We start from the raw sequence: 23,038 nt of genomic DNA, 5'->3' as shown, positions 1-23,038 counted from the left end.
AAAAATTAAGACACCAGTAATAACATAAGTGACAACAGCAGTGATCAACGGTTACCATGTCAAGGTAATCACCAATTTTTTGTAGCAAAAGTTTGCATAAGTTTATCCACATGTGTATGAAGGATGGTATAATATATCCTTATTTCCACTTGCAACGATTCCAAAGGCATACACAAGCAAGAATATGAAATACAATGTAAATAACAACCATTAACATCAGATCCAGCCAATAATTACTTTCGTCAAAATCATAGTAACGCAGAACACCGACTCCTTCAGTGATACACGGCAGTTCAGGATCAGTTGTTTCGCAAGCTGAAAATATTATATAACTTTATACAGAAATTTCTATAGAGACTGTTGTACTATATTGAGGTAGATATCTATTTATAAATTTACACAGAATGGCAGAATAAAACTTACATATATTATGCACACCATTCCATTGAAGAATCGTAAGCGTTTCAGTAGAGTGTAGTAACCAGGAAATATATTTCACCCATCGTATGTATAGTGGTAATGATCTAGAAAGTACATTTTTTTAATTTTTTTTCTCTTTCTCTCCATCTACATTCCTAAGTACATTTCCTTGTCACTTTCTTAAACTCGCCAAAGCATTTAATTTCACCATCATACTTAATTAATTTATATTATATTTGAACTTTCTTCTTTTCTTTTTACTACCTAGATAGTACAAGTTAAAATAAGTAAAAATACCCTAGATTAAGGAAGGGCCCCATCGTAATCATAAGAATATAATCGAAGGGTACCAAATATGCCATCGCTAATGGAACGTTCTCAAATACAGTTGAAAAGAAACATCCTGAAATATATTTATGTTAATGTTTGTACAATTCTGCTCAAATTGTTCTCTAATTTCTCCATCTCATTATTAGTGATATAGAAATTAATTGTGTAAAGTTTTACCACATGCCGTCGATACGTTTATGGTAAGAAGAATTACAAGTAACGTTGACCAAAATGTTTCAATGTTATTCCGTAATCCTGCTAACCAGTATAAAATCGTAGTAAATAACAATGGCTCCACTATCAAACCAGGTATCTGAAACTTTTTCATTCGTTTCGATAATACTTTCCTTTGATATAAAATTGTGAAGGTATTTAACGAAGGAATGTTATAAACTAAGTGATTAATACGGATATTTTTTTTAATGCTCGGCCATCACAAATAATGACAAATAAAATTGGGCAACATTGGGCGGGCGTTATTGCAAGCCATAGAGATTAAAGTTAAGATATATAAATATTATATGTTTATACAAATTTGACACAATATTATGCATAATGAATTTGTTGGAAATCCATTTCATTCATTATGAATTATTTACTTTTATGAATTATTTAAAAATATTTTAAGGAAACACACATGCATATGTCTAATCAGATTATTCAAGAGTATTTAATTGTAATATTCAAGTATTAGACTGTACAACCATTTTAGTTATCATATATTCACAGTCACTAAGTATTATAAGTAATGATCTATTAGTTCCTTTGTTCATAATCTATCGTATGTATTATCGATTATATACTTGCCAAAGAAAGTACGCGTGCAATATAGTACAGATAAATTGGATACATTCCAGTTCGGTACTCTCTTCGAACAAGTGGTAATTCTTGTGGTATCAGAGCTAATGTAGCATACATTGGAAAAAATGCATTCTCGGATACCAAGATAAAAATGACACCTTGTGTAGCTTGTATCCCGAGTTGATTAAGATTTACAGAACCCATGAAACATAAACCGGCAGTAGCTGCTATACTCTGTCAAATGTTTCAATTTTATATTAATCCTACAATGTACTGTTAATATGAACCTTATTATTTAAAGAATATTAATTTCCTATAATTCAATCGGAATTTCTGTTGCTGAAAATTGTATTACTCTTAATTTCCAGGAACGTAATTTTTCTTTTATAGAATCACTTACCATTTTTTGAAATATTCTGATTATTTGCACCGATGGATCTCTTAATACTTGCAGGAAATCTCGATAGAACAACCAATAAAGCTGTGAACAGTATCGTGTTTTGTTCCTCCTATATCGAGAACTTGAACGAATAAACGTAACGTATACATGTACATGCACAGCACAATGGTTAAACGGTGGCTATATTTGAAATTTTATCGAATACTCACGCAACTGATTTATTATCAAAAATCAAACTGGATGGTAACTAGAATAATGAATAAAGAAAATATATAATATCGAACGTCTGTTGCAACATTTACAAATAGGTATCATTTGAAGTCGAGAGAAAGAAATGAAACAAGTTTACTTTCAAAGACTGCATCAGCTGAATCTGCATCATCAAAGTTCGATCGATTTCATTCGATGCTTCGCTAGTTAAAAAAGCATCGCATATTTTTTTGGCTACTTCTTCGCCGTGCTCAGTTTTCGAACCCATGGCAACAGTCGCTATCAGGAAATCAGCAGGATTGTAATTCCGTGGACATTCGTATCCTTGACTTAATTAATGGTGAAATCAACAATCAAAATCAGCTAGTTTAATTAGACGAGAAAGTGACTATCTATTTAAAATATACCTTGCAAAAAATCTTAATGTCTGATCGATCCCACCCGCAAATGCAACTCGTCCGTCGGCAATTAAAATTATTTGGTCGAAAGTATTGAATATGGCAGAACTTGGTTGGTGTATAGTACATAATACTGTACGTCCTTTCAGTGCGAAACATTTTAACTGAGCAATCAGACAATTAGCTGAATGGGAATCCTGTCCAGTTGTCGGTTCGTCCAAGAATAGCACCTTTGGATCTGCTAACAACTAGAAAAAATCCATTGAAATTTTGTGAATACAAAATGTATACGGAATATATAATAATATAAATGGATGCCGAGGGATAATCTAACGAAAAATCTAACGAAAAAGGGAAAAAAGAGAAGAGAAGATCAGGAATAGTGTAATAAGGATGTAAAATAGAAAACGTATAAACTACGATAAAGAAAATATAATTGTAATCGTACTTCCGTGGCAAAAGCCAATCTTTTCTTTTCACCACCAGATAGTGGTTTGCTGTCGATACCACTATTAATACGTACGTCGCGAAAACTCAATAAGCCAACATCTTTTAATAAATCGCTGATTTTTTTTTCAATATCCGATACTTTTATTCTTCCATCGAGTTTCATTCGAGCCTGTAACACAAGCAAAATTCGAGCAGAAATAGAAGAACAGGAGTAATATGGTAGAAGGGAGAAAAAGAAAACGAAGAGAATATCTACAATATCTATCTATCCATATATATGTATACCATAAACCAGAGATGTTCGATCACCGTCATCGATGGGACAAACATATCTTCTTGATGCATATAACCACTGTTTCGCATCATATAAGATGAATCGATTGGTATTCCATTAGCTCGTATGTCGCCACTAACTAAAATTTCGGCTACAAAAGACCGAATAATATTAATTGTAAATTAAAAATTACCACACATATAAAGTATAGATATATATTTAAAATACACTTACGTCCGGTGCGAAAAGCTAGCGCAGCCATCAACGAACTCTTACCAGCTCCACTAAAATGAAAGAAAAATGATAAATGAAGAAAAAAAGAAATGCAGAAAAAAATATTTTATTTATTCACTCGATGATATCTTTCTTAAAAATTTGTTATTTTAGAAGATTTTACCTCGCACCGATTATCGCTGTTAAATCACCAGGTTTCGCTACACCCCGCACTGAAATCGAAGAATATTGTCGGATAATAATTTAACAAAATGAATATTTATTCTGTAACACTGGCTTCTTACAAAAGTGAAATTACATACCATTGTCAATTAGTTGCTTGTTGACAGTTTTACGTCCACGATTTACTGCGTATACCGACAGATCTCTCCACGAAAGTGTCACACTGTCCGAATAATTCATTTCCTCTTCCGTGAGATTGGTCTGATCCTTATGAGACCATCGATCTTTTTTGAAACATAAATGATGCATCGTGATCAATAAGCACACTGTAGTTGCATGTTTGCAAACGTTATATCATTTTTTTTTTAGATCAGATATATTTTTCAGTCAATCTTCCGTTCTTTCGTGTTTTATATAAATTAACTGTCACCCAACTTATAAATTTGACTTTAAACTTATTTTACGATATATTTTTAATTATATATGTGCATACATACATATATGATTAGTCGACGGAACCAAGCTACTTCGCAAGTAAAGTTGTTACTGAACTCGCTGTGACGCGGTTACCACTGTTCCGTCCTCACCTGACTCGTACACATATACACGTGTTCTGCATTCTTGTGCACTTTCGGTTGAATAAAACAGCTTGTAACGTATACATATAAGGTAGATCCTTTAAACCAATGATTCTCAAACTTTTTCACCGCGGCACTCTTGTCGGGCTAAACAAATTTCGCGGCACAGTTGTCCTTAAAACGGTTTGAACACAGGAGAAAAAGAAAGAACAGTGGAAATTTAATGCTCAGTTCTCTTTAATGCGATTAATGAAACTGTTTGAATGGATTTTTCATTATTTCTAATAGTTTACTAGAGAGTTTAGTGCTAAATTGTTAAGAATCTTAGTAAAATTTAAAATAATAAGGGTGCCTTACCTGATTTTATTATTATGATGTAACTATTATCCTGTGTAGCTGTAGTAAAAGATGTTTCAGAGAAAAGTTGAATGATTTCAAAGGGATCATATTTTTATGTTATTATATAATTCTTTTATTGGTTAACCCATAAAGGTCAACTTTATTTTCCAAACCCTCGAACGATCTACGGAAGTCCCCTTGTATGAGTAATAATGTTGAAAACTGAAACTTTTACGATTGAATATCGCATTATAGTCATATGATTCGTTGTAGGTGTATCTTAAAAATGAACGCAACAAGAATGATTCAAGAATGTATAAATATGATAGGCTAAAATGTTTCTGCTAAGATAGGATACTATAGAGTATTGGTACTTTAAATTCACCCTTTTGCATATAAAATTTGATTTGAAAAAGTGTGAATTTAATTTGAAAAAGTGTGAATTTAATTTGCAAAAGTGTGAATTTGGTTTACAAAAGGGTGAATGTAATTCAACTTTAAAGTGTATTGGTGTATATTATATACCACTTTGGTATATAATTGGTGTATATTATATAACTTTGGTATATATTATATACCAACAAAGTATAACTGTACGTAAAAAGTCTATGCGTGCTGCACAGTACTGAATTACTATGTACATATAAACATATATGCATCGATAAATTAATATGCAATGAACGGAAACCAAAAAATACGATAGGGAAACCAGCTTAGGTATAGATAGTAACTGTAGACGGAAACCTTATACGTACCCCGTACAAGGATTTTTGTACATAGTATGTCGTAGGAATTCCTTACCCATATGCATGTACACAGGGGGTTCAAGATTCGATAAGAATATATTTATTCTTCATTTTAATCAGTTGTCGAGCTGGTCAGTAACACCGTTAAGATTATATTGTGTTACAAATGCCTCAAACTGTTCTTTTCATTTCCGCCTATTTTAAACATTAATTTGTCATGCAGTAGATACATAACCATATAAAGAATTCATAACATTATCATTTCACAAGAGCTATCATAAATCTAAAAAATTTGTTATACCTTTCCGACTTTCTTTCTGGAGTTTTCTACTTACGAAGACGTACATATTTACATATAGGTATCGTACACGTAGATATATATAGGTATAGGTGATTTAAAATAAACTATAAATTTTACATTCAGATTTTCAAATTTACGGCTAAGTACGTTTAAGTTGAAACATTATTTAAAATGAATACTATTATATTCCCACGCGTGTAAATGCTATATACTATGTTTCGTATGGATTTGTACTTTTCTACGACTACGAACCCGCACAGTATGAATAACAACCGGTTTGTTAATGATACCAGACTCTATGGTTGGAAGGGTGGTCAACCAGGATATATCTGATGCCCTGTATCCACCGCCTGTGATCCACAAGAGACAGCAGGAAGTACTGAAACAACAAACCCAGATCTTGGCTATTCCTCTCTCTCTCTCTCTCTCTTTCTTCTTTCTCTCTCTCTCTCTTCTCTTCCTCTTTCTTTCTCTTTCTCCTTTTCCTCTCTCTTTCTCTTTCTCTTCTTCTCTACCCCTCTTTTCCTTTTTCATCACACTTTCTTATCCATATCTTTTTTTAATTTTCTTTTAATTTCTTTGTTTCATAACAGTAAATGTATACGATTTCAATCATTATAGAGAATAATGATTAACTCTTTCAGTCACGTCTAGATGTCAGAGGACTTCTCTTGTTACGATAATTGATTTTCTATTAGTTCTTAAAAAAAGCGAACTTTAAACATTTAAAATATAACTTCATTTCTTGTGTATTCATTTTTACGTTATTATAAAGGTATAATTATTATTAAGAATCATCAGTGACAAAAATAAATAAAAAAAATAGAGATACGAATCTTTATTGACGATTGCCGATGATCATTGGAACTGTCGATTAATGAAGGATTAAGGGAGAAGGAACTTTTTAAATCTGAACATGTTTTACGTACAACGAGAAGTTAACATTAATCATTATAGTTAATTTTGTAGATTGAAGGGAAACATTAGGACTGTACAATCTAAGTATACAGGTATACTTTCTATCTATAAATATAATACTCTAATTTATATACTTGAATAAATAAAAAAATATCTTTAATTGTTTGGTAAAGTAGTACAAGAGTTACGAAAATATTAAAATGAAATATCGATATTTGTGTATGCATTGTACATAGTATGTATATGCTGTGCGTGACTGACAAATTGGCACCCCGATGGAATGTGAGTATAATTAATCAGTGTGGAATTAGGCCACAGCCCTCTTTGGAAAAGTAAAAGAAACACGAGTATATAGACACACGATTCCTCTCGCCTGGTGTCAATTTACAAACCACGCATAGTAGGCACACATATATATGTATTTATACAGAGAGGAAAAAGTTGGTACATAGTAACGGCAGTGCTTACTAAATACACATGGTAACATTTTAATTCTCTTCTTTTCCCTATCTTTGTTTGGAGTTACGTCGTGTTTTTGCCAGCAAAGCAAGGAACGCCAAAAAACGAAATGCAATAATTAAGCAGAAAAGACATCCGATATCTATCCAGAAATGTTCCTGAAATTATGTCTTATTTATAAGAAGTAAAATATAATTTATCTTCAAAATGATAAAATAATAGAAACATATGCATACGTGTATGTACTTATGTGTCACAAACCTGCTTAAAATTGAACGTTTGCAATACCATTCGACCAGTTTTCGGGCAAGTCGCATTGCTCCTAGTACATGTTATAGTCTCCACTTCCGACCACTGATTGATAAGGAGAGCTTCGTTACCGTAACGAAACCAAGATAAGTAAGAGAACCATTCGAAATAAAATGGTACGGACCTGTAAGATTCTTACTGTATGTATAAAGATACAAGTACACAAATTGTATACCTACACTTCTAGATAAACCACATGAACCGAATAAAATACATGGTGTACATAAGTATATCGCGTTTAAAATACTGAATGTTATTCGTTCTTACGCCGTGTTGAGAAAGAATCCACCAAATAACAAGAACGGTATTATTACCGGTGGTCCGATAGATAATGCCATAGATAAGTTGTTACTAATACAGGATATCAAATAGCCTGTAAAACATTGCAAATGAAAATATTTATAGAAACAATAGTAACTGGTAGAACTACCTCAAGGTAATAGAATGGTATTAGAAGTAATGGAGAACATACCGAAGGACGTTGAAACGTTTGCGATAAGAGCAACAATACCAGCGGTAACGAAAAAGTGATCGATTCCCGGATACAGTCCAATCATGGGATAAACAATGATCGTGAAGAGAAGCGGTACAGCAACGAAGATTGGAGCTTCAGCGAGCGTTTTGCATAAGAAATACACATCGGTACGATACATACCGTTTCGATGTTCCCGTAAAAATATCGGCAATTCTGCACAGAAAACCTGCAGAATGCAAATAATATATACAGATACATAGGTATCAATAATATAGCCTTAGTTTTTATCTTTACATGAAAAGATAACGTTACATACATTGATTACAGCGAATACATTTTGGAAAGTCATGTTGGTAAGAAATATAAACAAAGCACCATTTATGTTCATTACCCCGTCTTGGTCTAATTTTTGATTAAAATAAACGACTCCGATCAAGAGAGATACCATCTAGCACAAACGGCAAAGTTTATTATTTTTGACAAAGTAATTGGAAGAGAGATACTGTTTACATACATATGCACAACGTATATGTACGTGTACGTATATATAATACCTACGACAGTTTGTAACAAGCGAACTTTGATCAGGATCGGTTCCTTAATGACCGACAACCAAGAACGCCAAAGTACCGCGCGAAATTGTTCGCACCAACTTGCTTTGTATGGTGACCGAGTTTTGGAGTACTTCGAATCTCGCAGCGAATCTATGTATTCATCAGTTATCGCTTCAGCTTCTAACGCGATCTTCATGCCATGTTCGCTCTTTTGAAAGGCGTCACACACGGTATTTATCGCATGACGACAGGATATCTCCTGTCCTGGAACTACCGCTAGCATTTGAATAAAGAAATCGGCCGGATTGTAATTACTAGGACAAGCAGCACCAAGTCTGAAAGTATCGTTTAATCACATTAACTGGTATCTATTGAAAAAATGTTTATACGTATTTACGCATTTACAGTATTCGCACTTTAAATTCACCCCTTTGTAAATCAAATTCATCCTTTTGTAAATCAAATTCACCCTTTTACAAATCAAAGACTACTACCGAAATAGTTTATTTAAAAAAAGAAAACATCAAATGCAAAATAGATGGTAAGATATCAAAAACCTCGTTCAAAAAGCTACAGATATTTATTTAAAATTATTTACCAATTCATTAAAATTAGTAAATATTATATAATTAATTATTTTATAATTAACAGTATGTATGTAAATATAATTTATTACATACATACATAATAGTTCTGCTATATCAACTGTTAATGACTTAAAGATGACTTGAAGATAGTTAGATTTTTTTAAAAAATCGATATATTTGCGTTTTCTTATTCATATGTACTGACCTGATAATTATGAATTGGTAATTTCTTTTTTTAAATAAACTATTTGAGTAGTAGTATTTGATTTGTAAAGAGGTGAGTGCCAATACTGTATTTATACATATTATGTATCTACAGATTACTTACGTCTCAAAGAAAGTACAAGCCTGCGATGTTGTACCCATAAAAGCTACTCTTCCTTCGGCCATCAATAAAATTCTATCGAAAAGAGCGAATAGCTCCGATGATGGTTGATGCAGCGTAGCAATAACCGTCTTGCCACGCGCTACGGCATCGCGTTTATGCTTCATCAATTTTCCTTACAGCTAATCTCAATTATTTACACTTCAATATACATACTTGTATCGTCCACTTACCGGCTAACGTCTTCAACACGGATACCACTTGATTGGCCATAAAAGAGTCAAGCCCCGATGTTGGCTCATCGCAGAACATTAACGGTGGGTCAGTAAGAACTTCTGAAGCGAACGACAATCTTTTCATTTCACCTCCAGAAAGCCCTTTAATTCTTCCAGGTTGACCGATCACCGTATTTTTACATTTGGTCAGAGCAAGCTGAAATACGAAGAAAAGGAAAAGAAAAATACACTCATGCGAAAGAAAAATAGGAAAAGAGAACTATTGGACAAATCTTAAAAAAAAAAAACTTATACAACAACTTATCAAGCTTACTATTTTCCAATGTATATACCTCATTAATTACTTGCTGTACTCGATCAATTCTCTGATCCATAGGTATTCCTCGATCCATGCGCACCATAGCTTGAAAGACGAGATGTTCTCTAACCGTCAAGGTGCCAACGAATAGATCATCCTGTTGTACATACGCGGTTCTCGATGTTAACATCGTGGATGATAATCTTCGTCCATTGGCAGCCATTACACCGGATACAGTTACCCCACGACTCGAGCGAAAAGTCAGAGCATTCAATAACGTTGTTTTACCAGCACCCGATGATCCCATAATTACCAATAGTTCACCTGGATATGCTACACCACACACTGCAAGCAAGTAAAGCAATATCATGTTTACATCCATATTGTTGTTATATTCAGATTCGAGTCAAGTGACTTCTTTTTCAATCCTTTGACTATTATTAACGCATAATGGCGCTTGAAAAATTTACGCTTGTAATACTGTAGACGCCTGAAGGCGTTTAGAAAAATTGCAATACAACAATGCAAAACACAAAGAAATGAATAACATTGTTTCAGTGTTTTGATTATTTGAATATACTTTCTCAAAAATGTACACCTAATAAGTTTTACTGTTCACGATGTACATCGCGAATGAATTCCTACCGTATAATACGACTGGTGCGTCTCAGTTTGCTGTGGTTAAAGGTTTAAAATATTTTTTAAATTCTGACACAAGACTTATTTCGCTCGCTTTTTACTAAAACACATTGCAAGCGGGAGACTGTGATCACAGTTTGGAAGAAAATAAACATTGAAAGCGGCGACTGTAATTTCAGTTACGTGATGGACAGCAGTAAATCTTTTGTTTTCAGAGTTAGGTTTCTTCGCATCAATAACATTCGTAAATTAACGAGTTAATGAGGGACGAATTAAGCAGCTACATAGGGCTTCAAGGTCTTAAAATACCTCAACTTAAAGATTTTGGAAATTACCGAAAATGTTCAAAAAACCCTGCATAAAGTAATCGTACAAATTTAAAGACAAAATGTAAAATTTATGATCTCAAAGTTGCACTTTCTTTTTGTTTAAGTATGAAATTTGTATCGCTTAAAGCCTTCACTTGTCTTGACTCGCCCCTGAATTAGCACGCGAAAAAATTGGTTTCACCCGCTACACGTTCAAAAACGTGGAAAACCGCGTTCGCATGCAATATATTAAATTATGCATATTCTATCCGTACCGTCTTTCAATAGATGTTTCCGTTCGATCGGTTTCTTTCTTTTGAAGAACATCTCCCATGGTTTCTCGTTCATTCTAGCAGCGTATACGTTCAAATCACTCCATGTATATGTAATTGATTCATTTTCGGTATTCCTAGCGGAATTCGTAGACACAGGTATCACTGTTGTTATCAACGGCGTTCTCACTGTACAAGTGGAACGTAAAATGGGTTTTAACTTAAACGACGTCACATCGTAATCCGTTCTACACGATGTCGCATTTCTTTCACTTCCTTCCTATAATTAAACGAGACCATACAAGTGGAACAGAAGCATAAGGCAAAAGTAAATACTTTGCAAAAGTAATCTTAGGAAACTGAAAATTTTTTCTACCAATTTTGTTTCCACTGCTTGCTTTTAAAATTACATTAATACAGAATCAACCATTGACGAAGTATCCTTTAAAACGAGAATCCATAAGATTTTACTTTAGATGAGATAATTATACAAGAATCAGGCAAGTCATGTAAGTGTGTTTGTGTATCTGTACCTACACGATCATCAATGTTTCAAGAATTAAATGAACCAAGGCACATAAAAAATGCTCAGAGGACCACTTGATATTAATGTTGCTTACCAAAGAAATGGCATCGTACGAGACTGTTTGTAGTTTATTTTCACGAGCAGTCGAACTTTTTGATGAAATTAACGGTTCGGTCTCGTCTGTAGCGGTCATTTTCAACTTGATTTCCAATTCAATTCTCAATCAACTTAATCGACTTCTAACTTTCAAGTTTCCTTCGAATCGTTCCTCAGCATCGAGCATATGCAAGAGTATAAATAAAATCGTGATCGATCAGGTTAATTTTTTCACTTATCAATGTTGCATGTTCTATTAATTATATTTTATAGATATCGCGATAGTGATATGGCTTTAGTCGATAATCTTTTGTTTAGGATTCCATCAAACATTACAGCGATATCTAAATACAGTTTCCTTGATCCTTACAATTAATTTCCTTTTCAGAAACTCAGCAGAAGGAACGAGAACGTTAGAATAAACGGAGATGTGTAGTACACGCGTAATTTTTCCCTGTGCACAGTATCACTTTTGTAGCTTGTTTTAACAATCGAGCAACCGCCGTAAGGAATAGCAACGGTTTTCCGAATTATACAATTGGACGTGTTCAACTCGGCACATGACGATAAGATATAATTTAGGTGTAAGGTAGTCACACAAACGGAGTGCATAAAAGTCTCGGATTGCGTCTGTCTTCCACCTCCCTCGCCATTTTCTGCCGCCTATCCCATCTCCCGTCGCCGTTCTTGTGCCACCGCTTTGTCAACTTATGTAACGCGACTCGACCAGGAGCTTATCGGAAACGCGAATCGACTAATAACTCAGTAAAAAATCCACACGATGCCCTTGTATGTATACATTATCATGTTTCTATATGGTACGTACATATGTTTCATTATTCTCCTTCGCTTTCTCTGTTCGTACGTTCGTACGTTCAAAACCCGTACAGCGTTTAGGTGAATTCGACTTGGAACAAAAATTGGATATTCAATACCTTTTTATTAATATATTCAATACGTATTTACATATTCATTTTCATTGGTATCACTAGTGTTACAGTACGCTTCATTCGTTTAAGAAAAAATATTTATCATTTCACTGGTATTATTCTCAATAATTGTAATGTAGAAGGGTTGAAGTTTCTTAACTTCTTAACTTCTCAAGTACTAAGTTTCTTGACCCGCTTGAAATCTTTTATCGTACCTATTTATCTTTAACATTCACTCGAAACAAATGGAAAGGTTCTGTACTATTGAAATTGTATTACAACTGAACAATACGCTATTCGGAAATGTAATAAACTTGTCTGTTTAGATATGCAGGATTATCCACTTAACGCGGAACCTGCGCGCTCTCACAAACGATTACGAACATGCGTCTACTGCCCCCTATGAGTTGTTGTTAAAGCTGCAAGACACCAGTTGCAGGCAGAAGGTATATACGTTTCTTTCCTACCATCGGATTTGAAAATTCATCCTTTTCGAATTAAATTTTACATTTCTTACCACTTAATTGATGTGTTCTTTTAAATGGTATAATTTAAGTAGAAGCACATACTTTATTTGCAGAAGGATGAATTTAATTTGCAAAAGGATGAATTTAAAGTATCTATATTGCAACATTACTTTGCACTTCATTTACAAACTTAAACAAAAATAAACTGTTATATACATCCATAATATTATATACATAATAAGTCTGTAAATCGTCTTTTACTCTCTATCATATATATATTTCATTTATAAACATAATTTCATGAATCTGCACTCATTAATTGTTTCCTAAATAAACAATAAGTTCATTAGTCATTTCATCTTATGATACGCTAGCTTTAAACGAATCCAAAAAAATTATTGAAGTAGAAACAAGTATAAGACTATAATTCAAAGATGACATTCACTAAATTATTCGTGATATAAAGTATAAATTGTGCGTGGAAGTTAACAAAAGTTAGGGTAAATAGTATTCTATAAATAATGGCATTCAACACGTTTCATAATCTCTTTCACATACTTTTATTCCAGTTTAAAAATCTGTCACATTTATTGCAATACCCTTTACATACGTACATACATACGGTCTTACACACATATTTATTGTGCATATGTATGTAATAAGTAGAACTCAACTTTTTCTCTCTTTTATTAAATTATCGTATTCGTATTTTTTCTTCGATTGTTAAATAAGTAACAAAAAAACTACATAGCTGAAAAGATATTTCAACACTGAAAAAGACTAAGGAAGAATAATTTCGTTTATTATAATCGATACAATGGTATTTCATTATTCGGAGATTTCTAGGTACTTTCCTTAACCCTTTGAACATTCCTTACTCCAATCGAGTGATTATAAGCGTGCTGGTAAAATGGCACATAGTGCGACCATGTTTTCTAGTGCAACGAGAGAGAAGGATGTCTTGAAACATTTCTTTAGAAAAAAAAAACACCGGTATAATTTGTGTTTAATCTTTTTGATTTCGCGTTCCCGATGTCAACCAATGATATGTACTATGTACGTATATCACTTCGTTTTCCTGTCCGTTTAAATGTGACAGAAAAACAAGAAGGAAAGTGAAGTGCGTAAATTTCTCTCTCTCTCTTTCTCTTTCTCTTGCTCTCACTCTCTTTCTTTCTGTGCACGTGCGTGCGTCCTCACATTCGTTTAAACAAAAGAAATATAACAGCTGATAGTGAACAACGAGAAGTCATCTTAACAATTCACTTTTACCCTTGCATTTCTTCTTTAGGCTCAATATGTTTTCTGGATGAAAATTTTACATTTTACATTTTTAATACGACGACACTCACTCATTACATGTGTATTGTACAAGTATTCTACTCGAATTCATTTGCTCCATTCCATTCGTTTTCTCTTATTCGTTTATTTCATCTCTTATACGGCCTTTTCGTATTTACTGTACACTTGATTTAATTTCATCTCTATTCATGTTGTTTTATTGTTTTTCGACATATTATGAGAAGCCCAATTTAAGGAAGTTTTCCACGAATTGCAAAGAGCTTCGTCAAATTTGCTCCTAAAATGTTTTTGTGCCTCACTTTCAGACATCTCGAGCACCTGCAGTTGAAAAGTCGAATTAATGCGTAAGCAGTTAGAAAAAGTTGGAGAATTCAATTTTGTCAATTTCATGAACAGACAAAGACAAAGAAAAAGAAGAAAAATATATTAACATACCAAAGTGTCTCTTAGATAGTTAAGATCTTTTTCTGATGACAATTCGGGTAATCCCGTTGATATCATCATAGCGAACAAAGATAATATCAGACCTCCATGTTGCCGTAGAACAAGAAAAGCTTGTTCGCAATGACTTTGAAATCGTTGAAATTCAACAGCTTGACCTTTCTTCGTTTGACCCTTGTTTATTACATGCACGAAATCATTGGTCAACACGAACGGCACCCGTTCACGTCTGAATCCAAACTTCTCTTTAAAATGTCCTAGTATATGTCCAAAGTCAACATGAAACAGTTGGCCGGTTTTCTTTACCATTATATTATCCGAATGTCTATCCGCAATTCCAAGAACATACGTGGCAACACAATAACCAGCGCAACTTAAAGTAAATTCTTCAATGGCTCTATTCAACGCTGTGTCGGTATGATTATGATCTTTTAACCAAGCAAGTAGAGAACCACGTCTATAGATAAAAATAAAACAGGAAAAAGATAATAGGAAATGTATAGCATACACTCTGCAATAATTATTTGACTTCATCCAAATATTTTAAAGCTCATGTATTAAGACTCGTTACCTCTGTGAAAAATATAACTACTCACTTTTTCTGACAAATAAAATTCTTTCAAGGTACAAAAATTTCATTACCTTTTAGAATACATCTGAACGAGGTCAAGATTCATTTAAAGACAGTAATTTCTACAGTCATCTTTAAACATACCTAAAAGCGGCAGTTGCTGAAAACGTGCCCTTTTCCTTTTGTATATTTGCAATTGTTTCTGCGTTTAAAACCACTTCGATCATGCCAACTCTATTCTCCGTTGATATGCAACCGTAAGGATTCATACGTAAATCCAAACCCTCTCTTTTCCATAGTTTGTCCATGATTCGTAGCATTTGTAGCGTAAGCATATCTTGTCGTAAGTCATCCCCATGTTTCAATATCAAGTAGACATCATCACCGAATGGATCGGCATTTTCAAAAACGAGCCAAAGTGGTCGCATTTTGCTATCCATTACTCTACATTTCTCGATTCTATAAATCATTAATGTATGATGATTAATGTATGTATATATGTATATATACATATATTGGCAGATCAAATTGAATAAATAAGTTATTTATACAACAACAATTTATTGTAATGAATGTGCAATCTTAATACTAAATCTTACTTAATGCGATTCCACCGAAAGCTTGGATCCAACGGATTAAGGACGTTCGACAATGCTTCCTGGCAGTGGGGCTCTTGAATAAATTCCTGAAAATTTTGCAACGCTGCTTTCCGATCTTTTCGCTGTTTTATTTGCTCGGAAGCACTTCTCAATTTGCCTAGACATTCCATTTGTTTAAACAACAACCGCATGTGCTGCTGACTTCCCCTGCAATAGGCTTCTAAAATTAAGCCGAAACGAACGGATACAGCCCCGACTTGCATCTCTGATCTGGCAAAATAAAATGACGATTAGGAACATGGAGAAAAAAAATTAAGTATCTTATTTATACTTGTTACAAAATAAACAAGTATGAGAAAGCAGGTGAAGGTGACTGCAAAGGAAAATGTTTTCATCAGCAGTAAATATAAACAAACCTTAGATGCCAGAACAAAAAATGACCGATTCTTCGATTATTGAGGGCACGTCTCAGTAGAAATTCCGTTAGATCGCAGGATAAATAATTTTCGTGTTTCAGCGCTTGTACCAACTGTAATAGATAAAGGCTCAAATCTTCGTCGCTGACGTCCATTAAGCAACGTACAGCAAAACTTCGAACGTTTTGATCAGCGTATGCGTAATCCAATAATTCAAGCGCCTTTTCGACGGGTAATTTGGGCCACTGTTGCACAAGCGCCGTAGCTTCAGCTACTTCCCTGTATACGTCGAGAATCGGAAAGTAGATTTAAACGTTCTCTTTTTCTATTAAAAATTTCGACGTCGTTAAAATAACTCCTATCATTATTTGGTACTTCAAATATATTTAGATTTTCACCTATGATCATTCCATTCCACGCAGTGCAATAACTTGGCTAAGAGCGTGGGAATCTCAACAAGACAGTGATGCCTTAATGTCCACATTATCTTTCGTTCTTGCTCGTGAAGCTCGTGCAATGGATCTCTGTCCGCTAATAATCGAAGCTGCTCAAGTTGCTGAAGCTTACCGACATCAGATTCTTGATCAGGCTCTTCTTGAATCGACCGTTCGGCAGATGATTCTCGTAATTTTCGCGCGTACTCTACCATTTTCTCAGGCGTCGGATAAAGTACGGATTTTTCTTTTTCATTCCAACTAACGGAGACCGAATACAAAAGATAGACAGATAGATAGCTCGAATTGTCAAGATTACAAAAAGTAGAAGAGAAAAGGAGATTATTATTCTTTAGGGAAGAGAAGAAACAAAGGAAAGAAAGAAGGAAGAGAGAGAAAGAAATATAGAAAAGAGAGAAAGAAAGAGAAAAAAAGAAAAAGAAAAACAAAACTTACTTCGGAAATGTCAACATTAAAGCAGCCGCTCTATCTATATGAGGATTTGACACTACCGTTCCAAGAGGATGTAGAAGATCGTCGTTTTGCATGTCCTCGGCATACGTCCACGTATAAAGTGTCATCGCACCCGTTTTTAATTGAGACTTAAAGTCATATATAGTTGTGTTAGCCCAGCATAATGGATTTATAAAAAACTCTTGTTTTGTATCTTTAACTAGTCTACGACTTTTCAGTCCTTTTGCAGTCTTACTAATTTCATATAGAACAAAGCACAGCCTAGCCATTCGCGGGATATCCCGCACTTTTATATCAAATCTTAAGGCTTCTTCCCATTCACAACTACCCTCGGCGCTGACAATAGTTTCTTTAGTTTTCTGGCTTTCACACAGCGATTTGCCACCATGAAAAAGGCCAGCTTGGAGGCCGATCTATATATAAACAAGAATTAACAGAGAAAAAGGAATTAGCTGTTTAAAATTTAATTCAAAATGATAATAAAAACTTTTTTCGCCAGACTGATGTCGAGCTGATACCTCAACTGTGCGATGGGCGGCATCACAGTTTAATCGTGATATAGCATTGACGGTAAAAACAAATGGCTCCTCTATTTTCCAAGCAGACACATGTTTACCCTTTTTGCGCAGAGTTAAAGTGGAGAATGAAGGCCTTGTACGCTGTAAAGCATCTGCTTCAGCGTTCTCTACAGTATTTTCCTGATCGACGGAGACACTATCTCTGCTTAGAGTAATTAACGTAGGAGTAATGTCTTTTGCTAGACAATCTTGAATATAACTAAATTGTATTAATGGATAGTCTCCTATTAAATATTCTTCTTGTCCGCAAACCTTCAGGGTAAAATCATTTGGGTGCCCTTTGGACATCAATGTGTTTGCTCGTTTATTTAAAATAGATACCAGTAATTGATATGGAGTTGTAGTATGTGATATTTGAAATGTAAAGGCCGCCTAAAATTAAATTTCAATTATACTTAAATTAAACAGTTCTTTAATGGATTAAAAAGCTTTAGCTTTCTTCTTTTCTTTCAGATTTTATTCTATTCATTTTGTTAATATCTTAAGGGGCTATTAAAAACCAGAAACAGATTCAAAATTTACTAACTAGAGCTAATTTAAAATTGTGAATTCGTTACACTGATCTCCCATCAATTCTTGACAGAATATTTTTAAAATTTCAAATGAAACTGAATTTAAATTCAAAATTACAAATTATACAGAACATAACACTTCATAAGAATTCGAAAATATAACACTCGAACATAACACCCAGACAATAATTAACCCTTTACACTTTGCTCTACTAAAGTATTGCTGTTTTAGCAATAGTTTCTATTACTAATATCTCCCAGTTATAAAAAATTTCCATTTAAATGGGAAACGTGCGTTTCTCAAAAAATTGTGATGAAATAAGTTTATCCTCCTTAATCACTAATCAATGCTGATGGTTCCCTCAGAGGGGATATCCAAGTGGAAACGGTTAATAACAAGATGTTATTCATTTATAATTAACTATCAAAGAGTAGGATACGACCTATTTCACTAAAATGTTTATCTATTAAATCTTCTTACACAATCATATCATAGAATTCAAAATTATCACATCAAAAAAGTTTGACGTTTTCCAAAATAACCAATATATTAATGGTAAAGGGAACAAAAATCAACTTTAAGAAACTTGCTCGTTTCATAATCGTATCAAGAGCTCAATTGTTAGAAAAAGTGAAAGTTTACAGATATCCACTACAGTAAATTGAAAATGTCGTTGTTTACCCATTGACCGATTTAAATTCTGAATAATAATAATTTTATGCAAGTATATGAATTTTGATGTTTTTATATAAATAAAAGTAATAAAATGTCTATTACCTTACCTCTGTATTCTCAAATCTAGCGACAAGAACGATATTCCCATCTTTTAATCTACATTCAATGTTTTTTGGTATAGTGGCAGTTGGTGATAGTCGTGTAGGAAACTGGTAACGTACTTTTTCCATCCATGATTTTTTCTGTCTTGCCATTGCAACTTCATCTCCTAGAACTCGCATTTTCCATCTGAAGTCATTCACTTCAGAGTTTCTTAGTGCTATAAATTCGTGTAATCCTTTTCCAATGACAAGACCAATTTGAGAATCTAAATTTCTATCACTTTTGACACCTTCCCGCTCTATAACTTTAAGCACAGAACAAAATGGTTTTATATCGCATAAACGCCTGGTTTCATCTCTTAATTCTTCAACTTCTGCATTAGAGTTAATACATGAGAATACATAGGAAGGAGCATCTTTCAATGTACCATGAAGAGGATATTTACTAGCTTCATCCCATAGATCCTAAGTAAATTAAATAATCTATTTATTATATATCACAATACATACACAGGATGAGATATTTAAGCCAGACCACCTAAATCGCTTGTGTCTTATGGTAAAAATGTGTATCAGTTGAGACTTGCTTGGTTTCAATCCTGTTTTCTTAAATGAATACAGTCTTTTGTTTATATTCTGACAGAGATGAATATACATGTAACATACAATCATTTACAATATATGGAGGTCATTCGATAACACTTAAATTCAACTGCAATGGAAAATATTTAATAAAATAATTTGTTTAAATTCGAAATATGTATTTTTTCTAGCTGTTAATGTATCACTGTTTTGTAATCATTAATTAGAGTCATAAGACATAAACAAACATTCAGTCACATTGTACATTGATCTGTGCTATTATTTGTTTCACTACAAACCAAAATATCTTTTTATGGAATTTATTTTTCAAAAATACGCTGTATGGTAGCAGAGAAAGTGAATATGATTTTATCATTTACAACAAGTATCGTACAGATTATTATCAATCAACTACAGATTATCATCAACAACTAAAGAAAACGTGAAAGCATTTGAAGTATTTAAAAGAATTAAAACGATTAACCTACATATAAACTATTGTACATATTCATTTTAAAATAATATCAGAATGTATGTAAAAAGCCATATCATTCCATTTAAAAGAAAAAACAGGATTGACCTTTATACATACTTTATGTCTCTATTTATCGAAAAACTAGCAACATCAACGATCGTCAAAACCTAACAAGTTTAACCAGTTCATTTTTGTCATCATAAAAAGTAAGCGAGTTATTCGGGTGATCTGTCTTAAATTGTACCTGTCTTTAACTTGTAACATACACATACACGTAAAAGAAAAACAATGATTTTACTATTGTTGGAATATTTTGCTAAATTTTCTTTACATACCCACCTCTTTAATTTCAGCCAATGTAATATTGCGATTAGACTCTAAGGGTATAACGACCCCATTTGGCATTAAACAAGTCAGTTCGACAACTTCTGTGGGTGACTTTGCCCAAAAATTGTAAGTATACGCACTTGGTATGTGTACCATTGTGTAAAATAAATTTCTTTCCCTTCCTTCTATCAATAATGTGCCGAACAATTCAACAACATACAAAGGAGAACAGCTCCAGCGTGGTTAATTCAAGAAAAAAACACGATATGCATCGTGTGTTTCGCATCGCGATTGAAAGTATTCCTTCTCCTCTGAACAATTTAAGTTTATCGAATCGCTCGATGAGGAGTCGCATGACAGACAGAACAAGTCACACGATCAACATTTCTTTTCTAAGTACGAATCTCTTTCTTTCATCGTTACGTTCATACGTAGACGCAATTGTAAATGTTATTCGAATCCGAATTTCAGTAAGGCCTCAAATTCGTATTAATTAGCGAACTTGCTCGGACATTCAATCGTTATCGGATGAAATTATAAATACTTATATCGACATCTTTAAGTAATATTTACTTCAGCACGGAAGGTAATTTTGTCCGACACAAATCACAATCGAAATCCATACAATCATTTCTCTGTGTGTGCCATAACACTCTACTTATAGTCAGCCATTATTTCACAAACACATTACGTATATCTATGAACGCACGCGTACACGTACAAAATCGTACATATGTGTATATCAAAGTGAAATTAATCTCTTTTTCTATTGGATCTCATTTTCGATTGAATTGTGTAATGTTGGTTCTTTAGCTTCTTCGCTATTTCTTATTGTTTACTTTTCAGTATGTAGTTGCGTATTCGCCTGTAACGGTGTAGGGACAAACCCCATCAGCCTTTCACACGCGCCATCTGTCATGTTTATGTTTAAGTCAGCTGCCATTTAAGTAACTCATCGTCCTTCAGGAAGAGTCTTCTGAAGTGTCGGATCGTTTTTGTAATTATCAGCAAGAATAATATAGAAAGAGACGAACCTTCCTAAGCTAAGGGATGCTCATCCAAGTAATTTTCATTACTTGAATGGCGATCAACTTGTACTTCGACTGATTAAGTCAATACCTCCGAAAACCTTTAGTTTTCATGTGATAGCGCCTACTTTGATATCCATTTTCACAATAATACCTGAATCCGAATTAATTAGGTATCGCGAGTCTTGGAGAAATATAGACAACTGTTATGTTATTCTCTGGTTTAGTAAACAACTAAACAAACATCCTGATAATTATCTTAAAAGAGAAATTCGCAATTAATGATCAAGTACATTCGACTGATCATACAAGTAAGGATATCATGTAATAAAACATAATCGTAAAACAGGAGGCAATCAAGTTTATCCCATTTGATTTGTTAATCTAGAATCTATCATTGGGTTACGCCCAGACAATACAGCAAATCAAAAAACACTTGAAAAAGTATCAGCGTATCAAGGTAGCGCCCCCAGGTTCCTAACGCCAGAACAGCACGCGGTGCTGTTCCACTTGCTGATACCGTCTGCCAAAACCGTTCATTCATTAATTTTCTCAGCAGTGGCGTAGGGTGACATTTTTCCATTCTCATTATAAACGAATATTAAAAATGAAAAAACTAAACAGTTTATTCAATTTGATCCTAAAGTAGATTAACATGGAACAAAGATATAAGGCTATATTTGTTTTTATTATTTATATATAAACTAACTCGATTAGTACAGTGATTGTTGGTTGCAAGTGAGAATATAAAGTAACGTATGTAAATATAAATAACAAATACTACATATTGTGCAATTTTAACAGGAAATAAGTTTCTAAACATCTATTTTACATCATCATATTATACATTATTTTTATATTTCCCGCTTTAGAGGTACGAAAGAGAAAGATGCTATAAGGAAGAGTGAAACAGATGATGGTGACCCTACTCTGGAACTTCTGGCGCCTTCTCTGTGGAAAATACTCAAACTGGTCGCACACAATTATCAACAGCGAAGTAAACTAATCTGTGGAGGTCCTTGACTACTATATTTTCTTCTAATTAACTTTCACGATGCTTGCTTTTATATAACAATTTTATTTGACAAATAACAAAACTTTAACAAATAAGGTAAACTGAAGTAGAAGCTTAGAAATATAAGGCGAGATTTTATAAAGGAAAATTATGATGTGATGTCTTTGATGGCGCAGAAATAAGTGAATAATAAATTTGAGAAACGTAGCAAAAGAGAGTCTCTTTTTTATAGATGGCGCGAATTAATTTTGAAACAATTTCCTATCAAAAATGTACTTTCCGAGGAGCTGAAGTAGATGGCAGTGAATGCGTTTGCTGAGATGTAGAAGTACACAGTGAGATGTAGTCACATTTACTAACGGGGAACTTGCGTTTTCATATAAATTAAAACCGTTAGATGTCGGTAAGTGTTCAACATATGACTGTTAATAAACATTTTGATAGTTGTCTTCCAATATTTATAGTT

General features: G+C 33.6%; 3 protein-coding genes and 1 long non-coding RNA gene across 6 annotated transcripts; all 4 read right to left on the bottom strand.

Moving 5' to 3' along the window:
• Positions 1 to 32: 32 nt before the first annotated feature.
• Positions 33 to 3,969, bottom strand: LOC143426601 (protein scarlet-like). Of its 2 annotated transcripts, none has more exons than XM_076900175.1 (14): positions 3,820 to 3,969; positions 3,681 to 3,729; positions 3,518 to 3,567; positions 3,295 to 3,434; positions 3,008 to 3,178; positions 2,569 to 2,807; positions 2,301 to 2,490; positions 2,161 to 2,198; positions 1,952 to 2,072; positions 1,558 to 1,785; positions 928 to 1,063; positions 718 to 823; positions 424 to 524; positions 33 to 315 (listed from the first exon to the last, which is right to left on the bottom strand). In XM_076900175.1, the coding sequence occupies exons 1-14, from the start codon at positions 3,917 to 3,919 to the stop codon at positions 140 to 142; spliced, it is 1,845 nt and encodes a 614-aa protein (XP_076756290.1). In that variant the 5' UTR covers positions 3,920 to 3,969; the 3' UTR covers positions 33 to 139. The 2 variants fall into 2 exon arrangements, with proteins under 2 accessions (XP_076756290.1, XP_076756291.1); XM_076900176.1 differs by having other exon boundaries at positions 1,952 to 2,060.
• A 2,717-nt stretch (positions 3,970 to 6,686) lies between these two features.
• On the bottom strand, positions 6,687 to 11,771 carry LOC143426600 (protein white). Of its 2 annotated transcripts, XM_076900173.1 has the most exons (11): positions 11,644 to 11,771; positions 11,027 to 11,303; positions 9,839 to 10,149; positions 9,504 to 9,702; positions 9,274 to 9,412; positions 8,363 to 8,693; positions 8,121 to 8,252; positions 7,802 to 8,030; positions 7,597 to 7,702; positions 7,282 to 7,453; positions 6,687 to 7,178 (listed from the first exon to the last, which is right to left on the bottom strand). In XM_076900173.1, exons 1-11 carry the CDS (start codon positions 11,740 to 11,742, stop codon positions 7,068 to 7,070), a joined length of 2,106 nt encoding a protein of 701 aa, XP_076756288.1. In that variant the 5' UTR covers positions 11,743 to 11,771; the 3' UTR covers positions 6,687 to 7,067. The 2 variants fall into 2 exon arrangements, with proteins under 2 accessions (XP_076756288.1, XP_076756289.1); XM_076900174.1 differs by lacking the exon at positions 11,027 to 11,303 and having other exon boundaries at positions 11,644 to 11,762.
• On the bottom strand, positions 11,755 to 12,257 carry LOC143426603 (uncharacterized). Its single transcript, XR_013102172.1, has 2 exons — positions 12,016 to 12,257; positions 11,755 to 11,817 (listed from the first exon to the last, which is right to left on the bottom strand). It is a non-coding gene; the product is annotated as an uncharacterized LOC143426603 (long non-coding RNA).
• A 1,569-nt stretch (positions 12,258 to 13,826) lies between these two features.
• On the bottom strand, positions 13,827 to 21,459 carry Pi3k92e (phosphatidylinositol 3-kinase 92E). Its single transcript, XM_076900136.1, has 10 exons — positions 20,542 to 21,459; positions 19,152 to 19,610; positions 17,797 to 18,228; positions 17,261 to 17,691; positions 16,769 to 17,065; positions 16,371 to 16,649; positions 15,955 to 16,224; positions 15,500 to 15,814; positions 14,779 to 15,241; positions 13,827 to 14,661 (listed from the first exon to the last, which is right to left on the bottom strand). The coding sequence occupies exons 1-10, from the start codon at positions 20,683 to 20,685 to the stop codon at positions 14,530 to 14,532; spliced, it is 3,222 nt and encodes a 1,073-aa protein (XP_076756251.1). The 5' UTR covers positions 20,686 to 21,459; the 3' UTR covers positions 13,827 to 14,529.
• Positions 21,460 to 23,038: the final 1,579 nt, after the last annotated feature.

Source organism: Xylocopa sonorina, chromosome 9, assembly GCF_050948175.1.
Source record: "Xylocopa sonorina isolate GNS202 chromosome 9, iyXylSono1_principal, whole genome shotgun sequence".
NCBI classification, from domain to species: Eukaryota; Metazoa; Arthropoda; class Insecta; order Hymenoptera; family Apidae; genus Xylocopa; species Xylocopa sonorina.
This window is presented reverse-complemented; position numbering and strand designations above follow the sequence as displayed.